Here is a 15186-nt window from a genome sequence, read left to right on the forward strand (position 1 = left end):
AGTAGTGCCCACTTTGGTATCATCCAATCCCCTTAGTGCCAGTCCATTGCGCTGTTTTTGGTGAAGGTAATGGATGGACGTGTAGTCTTCCTGTTGTCCACCTTCATATTGATGAAGGAAGCACAAATGTTCTTTCCAAACACATACTCTGAAGGCTTATAGAAAACATTCTCGGGAATTTTGAAGTGGCTTATCTGCTAAGAGAGGACAACTCTGTATGAATTGTAGGTTAGCTTAATGCCTTGAATGTTTTTAAAGACACAATTTTTGGCATGTAGGTCATCACACCATCTTTTGTAAATAAGACAGCAGGTCTCCTTTCTCACACCAGTTTGGTGGGACAACCCCATTTATGCCAGCACCTATCCCACACTCAGCTCAGGAAGTCTTCCCTCGTCAGCTGTACTAACTTCTCCTATACATTTGACACTTCATGGTGACAGGCTGGTTGTTTACAAAAAGATCACAGTTATTGCCTGATTACTTATTTATTTGGTCAAATATGGTGACAGAGTTTCTTTAAGGGAACAAAAACAAATTCTATCTAGTAAGGCCTTGAGGTTTTTCTCAGGGAAAAAAGTCTTTGGACATAGTTTTACGTAGTATATTTTTGCCATAGGCTCTTGCAGACTATTCTTTCTAATTAACTTTTTCATAAAATGCATCTCTCACAATATTTTTTTAACTTTCATTGTCAATGTAGCAACAGAAGAATTAATAGATGCGCCAAATGCAATTATATAATTGGAGAAATACTTCTTATACATGAGCTAATGTCTTAATTCTTTGTGCTAACCCCAGAAATGCCGATTGTACATTGGAGTTCTGTAGACTGTATATGATAGGATTTATCAATGGCGTTATAGTTGTATATATTATATTGAAGACAGAATCCAGAACTTCAGAGTAAGCTGGTAAAAAATAGACTATTACGCTTGACCCGTAGTACATAGTGATGACGGTGAGGTGGGAGTAGCAGGTGGAGAAAGCTTTTCTTCTGCTTTCTCTTGACTTCATCTTAAAGACGACAGAAAATATTTTAACATAAGAAACAAAGGTGCAAAATGATGGAATTAAAGCTAATGTGGAAAGATCTATACCAGTTACTACAAAAAACAGTTGTGAGATTGTACAGGTCGTTCTTGTTAGTGACTTAATATCACAGAAGAACTGGTGGATGACGTTGGAGTGACAGGAGGACATGTAAATAATTGAAAGGAAAAACACTAGGGAATTAAAAAATGTGGCTGCCCATATGCCAAAAGTTATCCAGATGCAATTTCTCTGACTCAAAATCTGTAGATAATGTAAGGGGATACAGATAGCGATATACCGGTCATAAGCCATAACGAAGAAGAGAGTTTCTTCAGCTATCATTAAAATTATTAAAAAGAACAACTGTGTATAACATTGTGCGGAGGAGACAATATGATTCCCGGATAATAACATGTGCAGTAATTTAGGAACCGTGACCGATGTATAAAATATATCTACAATGGATAAATTACAGATAAAGAGATACATTGGTTTATGTAACTGAACCTCCAGACATATGACTGTGATAATGGAGGAATTAATAAGAACTCCGACCACATACATCAGGAAGAAGAAAGCCGTGATGAAGGGTTTACTCCTCGCCTCTCCAGAAAATGGCAACATGTAAAAATATTTAAGAGACGTCTCGTTCTTCATTAGGGTTTTCCTAAAAGTCTAGAAAAAAAAAACTATTGTACTGTAGGTTTCCTGTACATTATATCGTATATCAATAAATATCGTCAATTTATGTTGCATGATAGAAAATTATATCAAATTCTTATATATGTGATCAACCGGTCACCTGTTGTCCAGTAGTTATGTCTAATGGTTACATAATTGAAGACTTACTTGAAGTCCTTGAAGACTAACTAACCTGGATCATTGTCCCTGTAACCAGTCCCATTGAGGTCAGAGCATTGACAACATGCCTTGTGTCCTGCTCCATGAAAGAGGTCGGATGGGAATGAGACATTGGCCATGGGCAATGGACAGGCAACTAATCGTAGATCCGTAGTAATGGAAATTATGGCTGAAAGGCTTCACAATTGTGAACTATTTTGGGCCCAAATTTATGGAAAGGTTCTACATCTTTCTGGATGGTAACGGCACGAAAACTATCATTTACTTCTGTTTTAATGATAAATATTTTAAAGATAGAAATGTAAATGTACTAGTGCGAGATTTAGACGGATGAGAAGGAGTCAATGGGGGTATGTAGCGCAGCATTGTCTGTTGTCTTGAACTACTTTTTGATCATTTTTGTGTCCGTTGAGACAAAAAAAATCTCAAAAAAGAAGTTCAAGAAACCTGACAATGTTGTGATATACGTTTCAATGTATCGGCTGTTCTTAAGTAGGGGACCGCCTGAATATATTTTAAAGTACTGTTGAATTCTGTGTAATGAAATTTCATTATTCTAACAAATGTTTTTGCCTTCATTTTCACATTTCTAAAGGTTGATATTTTGCATATATATTTGATTTCAATGTAATTATTCTGAGAATATCCCTAGGAGACATTACTGTGGTTACGAGTGGCTGATGTGAATACATGTATATTTTTCTTTCAATGTGTAAATTTAGTTAGAAATAAAATGCATTGATGTAAAGATAAAGCGTCCAAAACCTACTGACCTCATGGCGTTTTGGATTAATTGCTAAACTATTGATAAAAAATGTGTAAAATGTAAAAATGTATTTTCAATGACAATAGCAGTGGGTGGGAGACTTACCGGTGCAGTAACACAAGGTTTGTCCTACAATTTTTTTTTTCACTGGAGGACAAGGAGCTGCATGGAGGGTTTATATTGTGTTGGGACAGTCACGGCCTGATGATCACAGATTTAATATTACTCAGGAGGAGTTGGATGCTTATGATTTCATCACCCGGTAATGTCTCCTGAGTTTCCACATATTTTTTTCAAAATGTAGTCTTCTAATAATTAGTTTTACCATCTATATGGAAAATTATTTTAACTCTTACCCATAATATGCTCTAATAATCATCTAATGGGATGTTTTCTGTATTAACTTTGTTTGGTCATCACCTCTAATCACATGGTGACCAAGAAAAGATGGCTGCTTTTCCCAACACTAGACCATTCTTGCAAGTAGCCTTGGCCTGTTTTCATCCCCCATGCCCAATGGCAATGGTTGTGAGTACAAACCTCCATTAAGGGGGTGAGCCAGGAATATACATTGGGCTGACATCCAGACCTAGTTCTGATGAGTTGATTTACTGAGGTGACAGGGCAATGAGAACTGTGAATCTGTAGAATAACCTGCCTCAGGTGCTGGTCACAGCAAGGACAGCAGAGAGCTTCATGAAGGGTTTAGATGCCTTTTTACATAGAACTGTTTCCCATAAATCTCTTCCTCATCCGATTCCTTCCTTGGTTGAACTTGGAGATGTGTCTTTTTTCAACCGTATAAACTATGATACTATGATATATAGGACACAGAGCCTGATGTATCTGTATCTCATGTAGTGGTCACAGGCTGTAACAGCATCAGCACAGTGACGGATAGTGACTGGTGCTGTATGTGGTATACACCAAGGAGAATTGGTGGTTATCAACCCTTGTCTGGGATAGGGTGGTTGGTAGCAGGGATGGCACGATGGGCTCGGGGTTGTCCATAAACATGGCCCCCCTAAGCTTATATGCAAAGCAAATTCCCCTTTTCCCAGTATAAAGTATAAACTTTAAAGGGGTTGTCCACTTTCAGAAAATGTTAATGTTTGTATAATGAGAAGTTATGACGTTTATATGTATGGAGCAGTGGCGTACCGACCGCGGTCGCAGCGGTCGCCATTGAGACCGGGCCCATCGGACGGGGGGGCCCGGGCGACCGTCTCAATGGCGACCGCGGTCGGTACGCCACTGGCAGTCGGGCAGGGGCCTCCGTCCGTCCGGACAGGAAGCTCCTGCCCGTCACTGAATAGTGCTCGATGCGGCCGCTCGAGCACTATAACTGGAGCGATGTGGCCGGAAGACAACCCCGGCGCACATCGCTCCATGAACTGGGATGCGCGGCTGCGTGATGACGTCATCACGCTGCCGCGCACCCCTTCCTGCCTGCCCGCGGCAAGAAGATAGAAGACGCGGACCCGCTGCCAGTGGTGAGTATAGTTTTTTTTTTTAAAATGGGGCTTATTGTATAATTAATTAATTGTGTGTGGGGGGGGGGGGGGGGATATGTAATAATTGTGTGTGTGGGGGGGAATCTAATAATTAATTGTGGGGGGGGGCAGAATATGTAATAATTAATTGTGTGTGTGTGGGGGGGAGAGATTGTAATAATTCATTGTGTGGGGGGGGGAGATTGTAATAATTAAGTGTGTGTGTGTGGGGGAATATGTAATAATTAATTGTGGGGGGGGGGTAGAATATGTAATAATTAATTGTGGGGGGGGGTAGAATATGTAATAATTAATTGTGGGGGGTAGAATATGTAATAACTCATTATGGGGGGGGGGGAGTATATTTAATAATTCATTATGGGGGGAGAGAATATTAAATAATTAATTGTGGGGGGGCAGAATATGTAATAATCACTGAAATATCGGTTAGCAGAAAGGGTTTTGAGGGTTTTTTTAGGTAAAGTTGGGGAGGGGGGGGGGCCCATTAGGAATTTTGTCCCGGGGCCCAGTGGACTCTAGTTACGCCACTGGTATGGAGCATATTCTCATGTCGGGGTTATTAGGAGAGGGGAATAGATAATAAAGGGGAAGGTAAAAAGGCCTCTAGAACCATTTCTAAGCTCTCTGCTGTCCCTGCTGTCACCAGCACCTGAGGCAGGATATTATACAGATTCACAATCACGGATCTTACAGTAAAGAAGTCGTCTCCCTTGTCTTTTGAATTTAATGGAAAAACTTTCAACTATATTTTTTGTATGGACCAGTCATAAATGTTTATAAATTAATCACGACCTCCTTTAGTCGTCTCTTTTTCAAGACTACATAAATCTAGTTTTAAAAATCGTTCCCCATAACTCAGTCCCTCCATACCCCTTGTCATTTTTGGAAGGCATATTCAATGGGAAGTCCGAACAAGTGCCTTGTACAGTGATAATATGACATCCCTATCCTGAGAGTCCAGACCACTGATACTTGACAAGGTCTTGCTGGCTTTAGAGTCAGCTAAATGACATTGCATGTGCAACTCCCCTGCCGACGCACAGGGTGGTTAGTTGTTACGATAATCGCCCTCTACGTTTTAGGAGATGCCTAGGGAGACTGATCACCACGCCAGGAGGTCTCCAAAAGTAATTACAGCTGGAACTATGCCTGGGAGGGCATATCCATTGTCTATAACCAATGATATGATGTGTTCTTATGGTAAAGCATCCAATATGGATTCACGGACGGCACTACGAATCAGGATTTATGCTATAATATAAAAATATTAATAAATGAATATTTATAGCATTGACCTGATTGTGGCGAATTCACGTCATTTTATATTCCATGTACTGGGAAGTGGAAATAAAATTCAAAATATTATTATTATTAAAATTGACATGAAACCGTATTTGCCCCATTTTCTCGTGGGCTTTGTTTTTACCTCTTCCATTGTGCGCTCCAAATGGCATCTCTAATATACTCTTTGGTTCTGTACGACTACAAGGAAACCAAATTTATACAGGTTTTATAATATTTTCATACGTTTAGAAAAATGAAAACCTTTACAAATTTTATTTTTCATTTTGCCATTTTCTGGCACTAATAACTTTTTCATACGTCGTTGTACGGAGATGTGTGCAGTGTTATTTTTGTGACTTAAGATAACATTTTTAATTCTACCATTGAGGACTGTACGGCCTTATCATCACTTTTTAATTAATTTTTTAGTGTATTACTATTTAATAAATTAAAAAAGAATTTGGGATTAATTTGACTTTTCATGGTGATATTTCTTTCACTCTCTTTTTGCTGACCCAAATTTTTCAATTCATAGCCTATAAATAATCACTCATATTCCGTACATACAGGCACAGCCGTCTATATTAAACTTTCTCAAGGCAAGAATAAAATGCATAGACCCAAAAAATGTACCTTAAACACAAGGTGATACATAACCAAGAGGTAATACAAGTAAGTAAAAATCCGGACAGCCCAACCCCTGTTTCACATTTGCTTCGTCAGCGAAACCAAAATAATAAAGATTTATCCTGATTTCATGGACTTTTGTGTCCTATCTGCTACGTGGTGTTTATGTCTCTATAATCCAGTAATCAACTCTAATTTCGACATACCATAAAACGATACAAAACTGTACATGTTTGGTATCTCTGAAGTTGTATTGACCTATAGAAGAAGCTTAAATGTTATTTAATAGTACAAAATGAAAAACTCAAAAACAAGACCTGAATTTACCAAGAAAGCTAACATAATAATTATTCATTCAAGCAAAAGTGATACTGAGGCCTAGTTTCCATCCCAGCACATCCTGGAGAGGTGTGAGACCCCCGCCCTGACATTACCCTCACAATAGTAATGTCTCCAGTCATTCAGTTGCTGATGCTGCTCCCCCGGCTCTCAGTGCAGGTGAATGGGGGAAATACACATAAAGACAATAAGAATGTAAATCCCTTTCATTATGAATAGGTCTGACAGTCACACCCAGGACCTCAGGGGTTGGTGCTTCTGCAGGACTCTCCGCCCTCTTACTGTATATAAGATGATGTTTCAGTCCTGAATCCTTCAGATGAGACACAACTTCTGCTGCTCGTGTATTGTGAGTGCGCTGTATGTACAGGAGGATATTTCTGTCCTGATTGCGGAAAGAACTTTTTTTGACGACCCATCTTCGAAAAGAACAGGAAACTGGGGAATACAGTGGAGCCTTCATCTACTCTGCCTGATTTTGAGATGGCAAGAGTCTGTTGTACCTACTGCGATTCTCCTGAACCGGCTGAAAGAACATGTCTGAGATGTGAGGCTTCTTTCTGTGAGAAACACCTACAGAGACACAGTAAGTCCTCAGAACATATTTTAATTAATCCTACGTTTAACCTGGAGGAAAGAAAATGCTCCAGACACAAGGAGGCTATAAAATACTATTGTACTATGGATTCCACCCGTATCTGTGTGTCCTGCTGGGTGACCGGAGACCACAAGGGACATCAGGTTGAGATATTGGATGTGGCCTCTGAGAAAAAGAAGAAGATTGTGAGATCTGCTGTTGACAAAATGAACTCAGGTAAAATGAAAGCAGGAAAAAGAATCCAGAATCTCACAGATCATGGGGTAGAAGAAAAAAAGAAATTATCTGGACTCACTGAGAAAGTCAACAATTTGTTTATTGATCTCAGGAAGAAGCTGGATGATCTAGAAAGGAGAGTCCAGGCTGAGATCTCCAGACAAAAGGATCGGGTGTCGCTCTCAGTCTCTCAAATGATCAGACAGATGGAGCTACACAAGGATGAGCTGAGCAAGAAAATTCATCAATTTGAGGAGTCTTGTGATATCACAGATCCATTGGCCTTTTTACAAGAAGATTTAATCAGAGGTGACATCATTGATAAGAACTGGGATGTCATTGGTGATGAAAGAGAAGCTCAGAGTTTGGATGATGTCATAGTGTCACAGATATTATACAGAGGACTGCTGCGCTTTGCTGATGATCTGAATAATATGAAAAGTAGGAGCCAGTTCCCAGTGATGCAGAAATCTGAGGTATTACTGGATATAGACTCGGCTCATGATAACATCATTATATCACGTAGTCTTAGATCTGCTTCTTATTGCAAGAAATCGCAGAACAGACCTGATGGACACAAGAGGTTCGAGTCCTGTCAGGTGTTCAGCTCCTGCAGTTTCTCCTCTGGGAGACATTACTGGGAGGTGGATGTGAGTCAGGCGGAGAAATGGATCATTGGAGTGGCCGGGGAAAGTCTGGAGAGGAAAGTGGTGGGTAACGAGTCATTTATTGGTTTTAATGAGAAATCCTGGGGTTTGATGGTTTTTTTTAATAGCCTTGGTGTGCTTCATAACAATATATTTACAAGTCTGGAATCAGAGTCTCCTGTGAAGGTTGTTGGGATCTATCTGGACTATGACGCCGGGCGTCTGTCCTTCTATCAGCTGTGTGACCCCATCAGACACTTACACACCTTCACCACCTCCTTCTCCGAGCCGCTCTATGCCGCCCTCTGTATGTATGACAATTGTATCCTCAGAATTATAAAATAATTTAGAGAAAATTGTGGATGTAAAATGTAAAACTAAATCTCTGCCTTCTAAGATCCTCTCATTTCTATTTCTGTGCTGATTCATTACTGATTATAGTTTATTGTTGTGAAGCTCCAGATTTTTGTTCTTACATGTAGATATAGGGATAACATACTGACCCCCTGCAGCCATTGTGATCGGGAGACTAGGAGGTTATAGCCTAATGACTTATATTGAGTGTTTAGGAGGCTCCTTTTCTTCTCCAGATATAAATAGTACGTTTCATAGAAATTTGTTGTAATTAAGAAAACCAAAATGGCGGAAGGACTTTCTTAATACACAATATATGTACTAGATCCATCCTTCTGTACCAATCATGTTCAGAGTGTTACATGGTAGGGTCCTTGACATCTAAGAAGATTATTAATTTATGACCTGAGCTCCATCTCCTCCCAGGAGGCTCATACATTACAATCCTGAGATTTTGTACTACAACCCTCTGTACAGTCTCCTTCACCTGATTCTTCTCACTTGTATTTTATTAACTTCATGTTTATGTCCTGTGCAATGACTGATGTATTGCAATAAAAAAGAGAGCTCCTCCCCCTAAATGAGGAATAAATATGATTTCCTATTGTTTTGTGTATACAGCTCCTATTTAGATTTATGTGTCTCTATGGTAACAGACAACAAACAATGTCATCTTATTCCTACTTCATATTCCTTCCATCTGTCCCTCAATGTTAATTAACACCTTGTAGATCAGGAAGAACTAACACAAAAGGTTTGTTTATTGTCAGTTACCGAGGAAACACATAGATCTAGATATGAGCTGTATACATAGAAAGATAGGGAAAATGCCATCAGGACCCAGGGCAGAGTTGCTTCATTTGTTATTGTAGATTTATGTGGATTTTGTTGATAATATAGTAATGGACAGTGTAGATCCCTCGGAGCAGGGGGAGAGATTTGTGTGGCAAGTCCCTTCCAAGAGCCGAGGGCACTTCACCAGGGATCACTGTCTCTTATTATGAAGAAATAATACATTTTACAGATGCTTGTAGTTGTGGGGGTGATGGGGGGGAGGAGGTGTTTAACCTGATTTTAACAAACTAGATCTATTTGGAATTATTTGATTGCTATGTTCTGGTTTGTCTTACTTTCAATAAAATATTTCAAAGAAATCAATCGGATTGAAATTAGTTTTTAGCATGAGCAGAAGTAACATCAGGCATTTATATGATCAGTCACATGTCATCTCCTCCTGATATGTGGGGATCATGTGGGGTGGCGTAATTTAGCTTCTCATTCTTTCAGAGGACATTATAAGGTCACCAATAACCGTACTGAAGATCACACATCAGCCATAACTTCAGTGTGTGAGGTAATAATACTCCAATCTACTGTATATCAGTCATATCTACTGTATGTGAGGTAATAATATTCATATATACATCAGCCATATCTACAGTATGTGAGGTAATAATATTCATATATACATCAGCCATAACTACAGTATGTGAGGTAATAATATTCATATATACATCAGTCATATCTACAGTATGTGAGGTAATAATACTTCATTCTACTGTACATCAGTCATATCTACTGTATGTGAGGTAATAATATTCATATATACATCAGCCATAACTACAGTGTGTGAGATAATAAAACTCTCATATACATCAGTCATATCTATAATATGTGATTGAATATTACTTAACTATTCATCAGCCATATCTACAGTTTGTGAGGTAATAGTATTCATATATACATCAGTCATATCTATACAGTATGTGAGGCAATAATACTCCAACTAATACTCCAACATACATTAGCCATATCTGCTATAGGTAAGGTAAAAATACTGCAATATACATCAGCCATATCTACAGTGTGTGAGGTAATAATACTCCACTATACATCAGTCATATATACAGTGTATGAGGTAATAATATTCATATATACATCAGTCATATCTATACAGTATGTGAGGCAATAATACTCCAACATACATTAGCCATATCTACTATATGTAAGGTAAAAATACTGCAATATACATCAGCCATATCGTCAGTGTGTAAGTTAATAAAACTCTCATATACATATAATATGTGAGGGAGAAATACTCACATATACATCAGCCATAGCTATAATATGTGACGGAAAAATACTTAACTATTCATCAGCCATATCTACAGTTTATAAATTATTAATGATCCCATACACATCAGCCATATCTACAGTTTGTGAGGTGATAATGATCCCATATACATCAGTCATATATACAGTGTGTATGGAATCATACTCATATACGGTATATCAGCCATGTCTGAAATGTGTGAGGTAATTGGAAGAAGATTTATTAGTGGACATGGAGACTACAGGAATTCATGAGTTAATCCTCTTGTCATACCTACAATGTGTGCTCCCATATACATCAGCCATATATACCGTATGTGATGTACTAATACTCCCATATACAGTAGTCATATCTACAGTGTATACGGTAACATGCTCATATATCGTATATCAGCCATGTCTGAAATGTGTGAGGTAATTGGAAGAAGATTTATTAGTGGACATGGAGACTACAGGAATTCATGAGTTAATCCTCTTGTCATACCTACAATGTGTGCTCCCATATACATCAGCCATATATACCGTATGTGATGTACTAAAACTCCCATATACATCAGTCATATATACCGTATGTGATGTACTAATACTCCCATATACAGTAGTCATATCTACAGTGTGTGATGTACTAATACTCCCATATACATCAGCCATATCTATAGTGTGTGAGGTAATAATACTCCAATATACATCAGTCATATCTACAGTATGTGAGGTAATAATACTCCAGTATACATCAGTCATATCTACAGTGTGTGATGTACTAATACTCCCATATACATCAGCCATAACTACAGTGTGTGAGGTAATAATACTCCCATATACATCAGCCATATCTATAGTGTGTGAGGTAATAATACTCCCATATACATCAGCCATAACTACAGTGTGTGAGGTAGTAAGCTTATATATATCCGCCATGACAGCGCAGTGTGAGGTAATTGGGAGCAGATATGATATATCAGCCTTGTCTTCTGTGAGAAATATTACTGAAAGCACATACATGAGGAGACAGGTATTAGTATTTGAGACAGAAATAGCTGCGCCTCCTCCTAGTAGCCTGTTACAGCTGTCACTCAGAGTAAGGGGGAGGGGTTTGTGGTGCACTGCAATGCTAAGAGCTGTGGACACTTCACCACTGATCGCCATGTTGGCAGCTGCAGGCTCCATATTCTTAATCAAAGAACTGCTGATAATAAAAGGATGACTGTTCCCTAAACCAGATCTCTGTGACCTCATCAGACATTTCCGCACCTTCTCTTAGATGCTCTAAGACATTAAAATCATAACATAATTTTATGCTAATGTCAGCTGTAAAGTCTAAAAGTGAATCTCTACTTTCAATGATTCTTACAATATCTATGCTGAGTTATTAATGAAGGTTTCATATTCTATCTCAGCCCCGTACCGCTCCATACACTGGAAGAAAAAGGACATGTCCGATCTTTCCCAGTGTGCACGGCCATGTGCTGTGCATCTCTATGGGGAGGGGATCGTCCATAATATACTGCAGGGAGACGCCATTGATCCCATATTTAGATTTCTATAGCAGAACATAAAGACCTGTAACATGAACAATAAACACTCTAAAAAGCCTCCAACTAAACAAAATCTTTCATAAAATATAATCCATATTTCTAATATAACAGCAAGTCGTAAGAATATAAACTGCATCTCATCTACAGATCGGCCCAATATGTGCACAGAGACCAAATAATAAAAGGCTAAAGGTCATATGAAAGTAGCAACACAAAATCAAAATGTCACTTAAGAAAATTATTATATTGTCCAAATGTCATAAACAGTAAAACCTGCACATATTTGGTATCTCCATAATCGTAATGACTTGGAGAAGAAGGTAAAATGTTTCTTAATGACACAATTTTTAAAACACAAAAACTGGGATGAACTGCAGTTTTTTGGTCAATCTTCCCACAGAAAGGTTAAATAATTATTATTCATTCAGGCAAAAGTGAAACTGAGGCCTAGTTTCCATCCCACCACATCCTGGAGAGGTGTGAGACCCCCGCCCTGACATTACCCTCACAATAGTAACGTCTCCAGTCATTCAGGTGCTGATGCTCTTTCCCCGGCTCTCAGTGCAGGTGAATGGGGGAAATACACATAAAGACAATGAGAATGTAAATCCCTTTCATTATGAATAGGTCTGACAGTCACACCCAGGACCGCAGGGGTTGATGCTTCTGCAGGACTCTCCGCCCTCTTACTGTATATAAGATGATGTTTCACTCCTGAATCCTTCAGATGAGACACAACTTCTGCTGCTCGTGTATTGTGAGTGCGCTGGATGTACAGGAGGCGGCTGGAGGATATTCCTGTCCTGACTGCAGAAAGAAGCATCCGTGACGTCCGTAATCACCTAAAGAAAAGGAATCTTGGGAATATAATGGAGAATTTATCTACTCAGCCTAAGATGAAGGAGACCAGAGTCTGTTGCACCTACTGCGATTCTCCTGAACCGGCTGTAAGAACATGTCTGCAGTGCGAGGCTTCTTTCTGTGAGAAACACTTACAGAGACACAGTAAATCCTCAGAACATATTTTAGTTGATCCTGATGTTAACCTGGAGGAAAGAAAATGCTCCACACACAAGGAGGTACTGAAATACTATTGTCCTATGGATTCCACCTGTATCTGTGTGTCCTGCTGGGTGGCTGGAGACCACAAGGGACATGAGGTGGAGATACTGGATGTGGCCTCTGAGAAGAAGAAGGAGAAGCTGAGATCTGCTGTTGAAAAAATGAGCTCTGATAAAATGGAAGCAGGAAGAAGAATCCAGAATCTCACAGATCATGGGGTAGAAGAAGAAAATAAATTATCAGGACTTGATGAGAAAGTCACTAATCTGTTTACTGAACTCAGGGAGACGCTGGATGATCTAGAAAGTAGAGTCCTGGGTGAGATCTCCAGGCAGAAGGATCGGGTGTCACTCTCAGTCTCTAACATGATCAGACGGATGGAGCTACAGAAGGATGAACTGACCAAGAAAATTCATCAATTTGAGGAGTCATGTGATATTAAAGATCCATTGACCTTCTTACAAGAAGATTTATTCAGAGGTGACATCAATGATCAGAGCTGTGATGTCATTGGAGATGTAAGAGAAGCTCAGAGTTTGGATGATGTCGTAGTGTCAAAGATGTTACATAAAGGACTGATGCACTTTGCTGATGATCTGAAAAATCTAATAAGAAAAAAACAGTTCCCAGTGATGAAGAAATATGAGGTATTACTGGATATAGAATCGGCTCATGATAACATCATTATATCACATAGTCTTAGATCTGCTTCTTATACCACAATGTCACAGAACAGACCTGATGGACCCGAGAGGTTCAAGGTTGCTCAGGTTTTAAGCTCCTGCAGCTTCTCCTCTGGGAGACATTACTGGGAGGTGGATGTGAGTCAGGCCAAGCAATGGATCATTGGAGTGGCTGGGGAAAGTCTGGAGAGGAAAGTTGAGGGTGTAGAATCTTTTATTGGTTACAATGAGAAATCCTGGGCTGTTAATTTCTCTCAAACCTTATGTGCGAGTCATAATAATATCCATAAACTCCTGGAATCAGAGTCTCCTGTGAAGGTTGTTGGGATCTATCTGGACTATGAGGCCAGGCGTCTGTCCTTCTATCAGCTGTGTGACCCCATCAGACACTTACACACCTTCACCACCTCCTTCACCGAGCCGCTCTATGCCGCTTTTTATCTGTATGAGAATTGTGTCCTCAGAATCATAAAATAATTACAATAAAATGTTAGTTTTATAATGAATCTCTGTCTTCTAATATTTTTTTATTGTCTTGTCTAAGAATGTTTTCTGAATTATTATTGAATATATTATAGCAGCTTGGTCCGTTCTCATCCTGTCCAATCCAGAAACTTTGACACTTGTCCCTCAGAGCAAGGGGGAGGGGTTTGTAGTGCAGGTCATTGCTGACCCCAGGTTATATGTTGAATACACGTGGTGTGTTCAAATAATAGAGCACTCACGGTGTGCACCACCTGTAAACGTAATCTCAGAAAAGAAGAAGGGAAGGGGAATATGTAGGAGAAAGAAAAAGTTGTGAGTGTAATAAAAATTAACTTTTATTGTTGTTTTTAAAATCTGGAGTCTGTACTCTTTATTAATATAAATAACCTAACAAGCGTGGCAGAGTTATCGTTGCCACGCTGTTGCCCCAGCCACAAATTATGCAGAATAACTCCTAGGGATATAGATACAGGTGGGAGTCCCCTTATGATTTCTTTTATCCCTCCTGTGGATATAGCTAGATCCCACTGGAATTCAGTGGTAGGGATCTGACCCCAGGTTATAGCCTCAACTCCTACTAACATAACCCCAGTTTATTACCCATGTTCCTTTACCTTGATATCCAGGTTACTCCTCTTCTCCCCTCGCCATGACTCTCAGGTTATTCATCATCTACCTCCACAATAACACCCAGGTTATTGCTCAGCTCCCTCCACCATGACCCCCAGGTTATTCCTCATCTCCCTCCACAATAACACCCAGGTTATTGCTCATCTCCCTCCACCGTGACCCCCAGGTTATTCCTCATCCCCCACCCCCCACATGACTCCCAGGTTATTCCTCATCTCCCTCCACCATAACCCCCAGGTTATCCCTCATCTCCCCCCGCCATGACTCCCAGGTTATTCCTCATCTCCCTCCACTGTGACACCCAGGTTATTCCTCATCTCCCTCCACCATGACTCCCAGGTTATTCCTCATCTCCCTCCACAATAACACCCAGGTTATTCCTCATCTCCCTCCACCATGACTCCCAGATTATTCCTCATCTCCCTCCTACATGACCC

General features: G+C 39.7%; 1 protein-coding gene across 1 annotated transcript; it reads left to right on the forward strand.

The window, feature by feature from the left end:
* Positions 1 to 6909: 6909 nt before the first annotated feature.
* On the forward strand, positions 6910 to 14110 carry LOC140076112 (E3 ubiquitin/ISG15 ligase TRIM25-like). The gene is given in 4 exon segments (XM_072122616.1): positions 6910 to 8198; positions 9529 to 9595; positions 12616 to 12720; positions 12722 to 14110. Coding segments are annotated over 4 exon segments (2850 nt in total).
* The last annotated feature ends 1076 nt before the right edge of the window (positions 14111 to 15186 follow it).

This window comes from Engystomops pustulosus, chromosome 8, assembly GCF_040894005.1.
Source record: "Engystomops pustulosus chromosome 8, aEngPut4.maternal, whole genome shotgun sequence".
Classification (NCBI taxonomy): domain Eukaryota; kingdom Metazoa; phylum Chordata; class Amphibia; order Anura; family Leptodactylidae; genus Engystomops; species Engystomops pustulosus.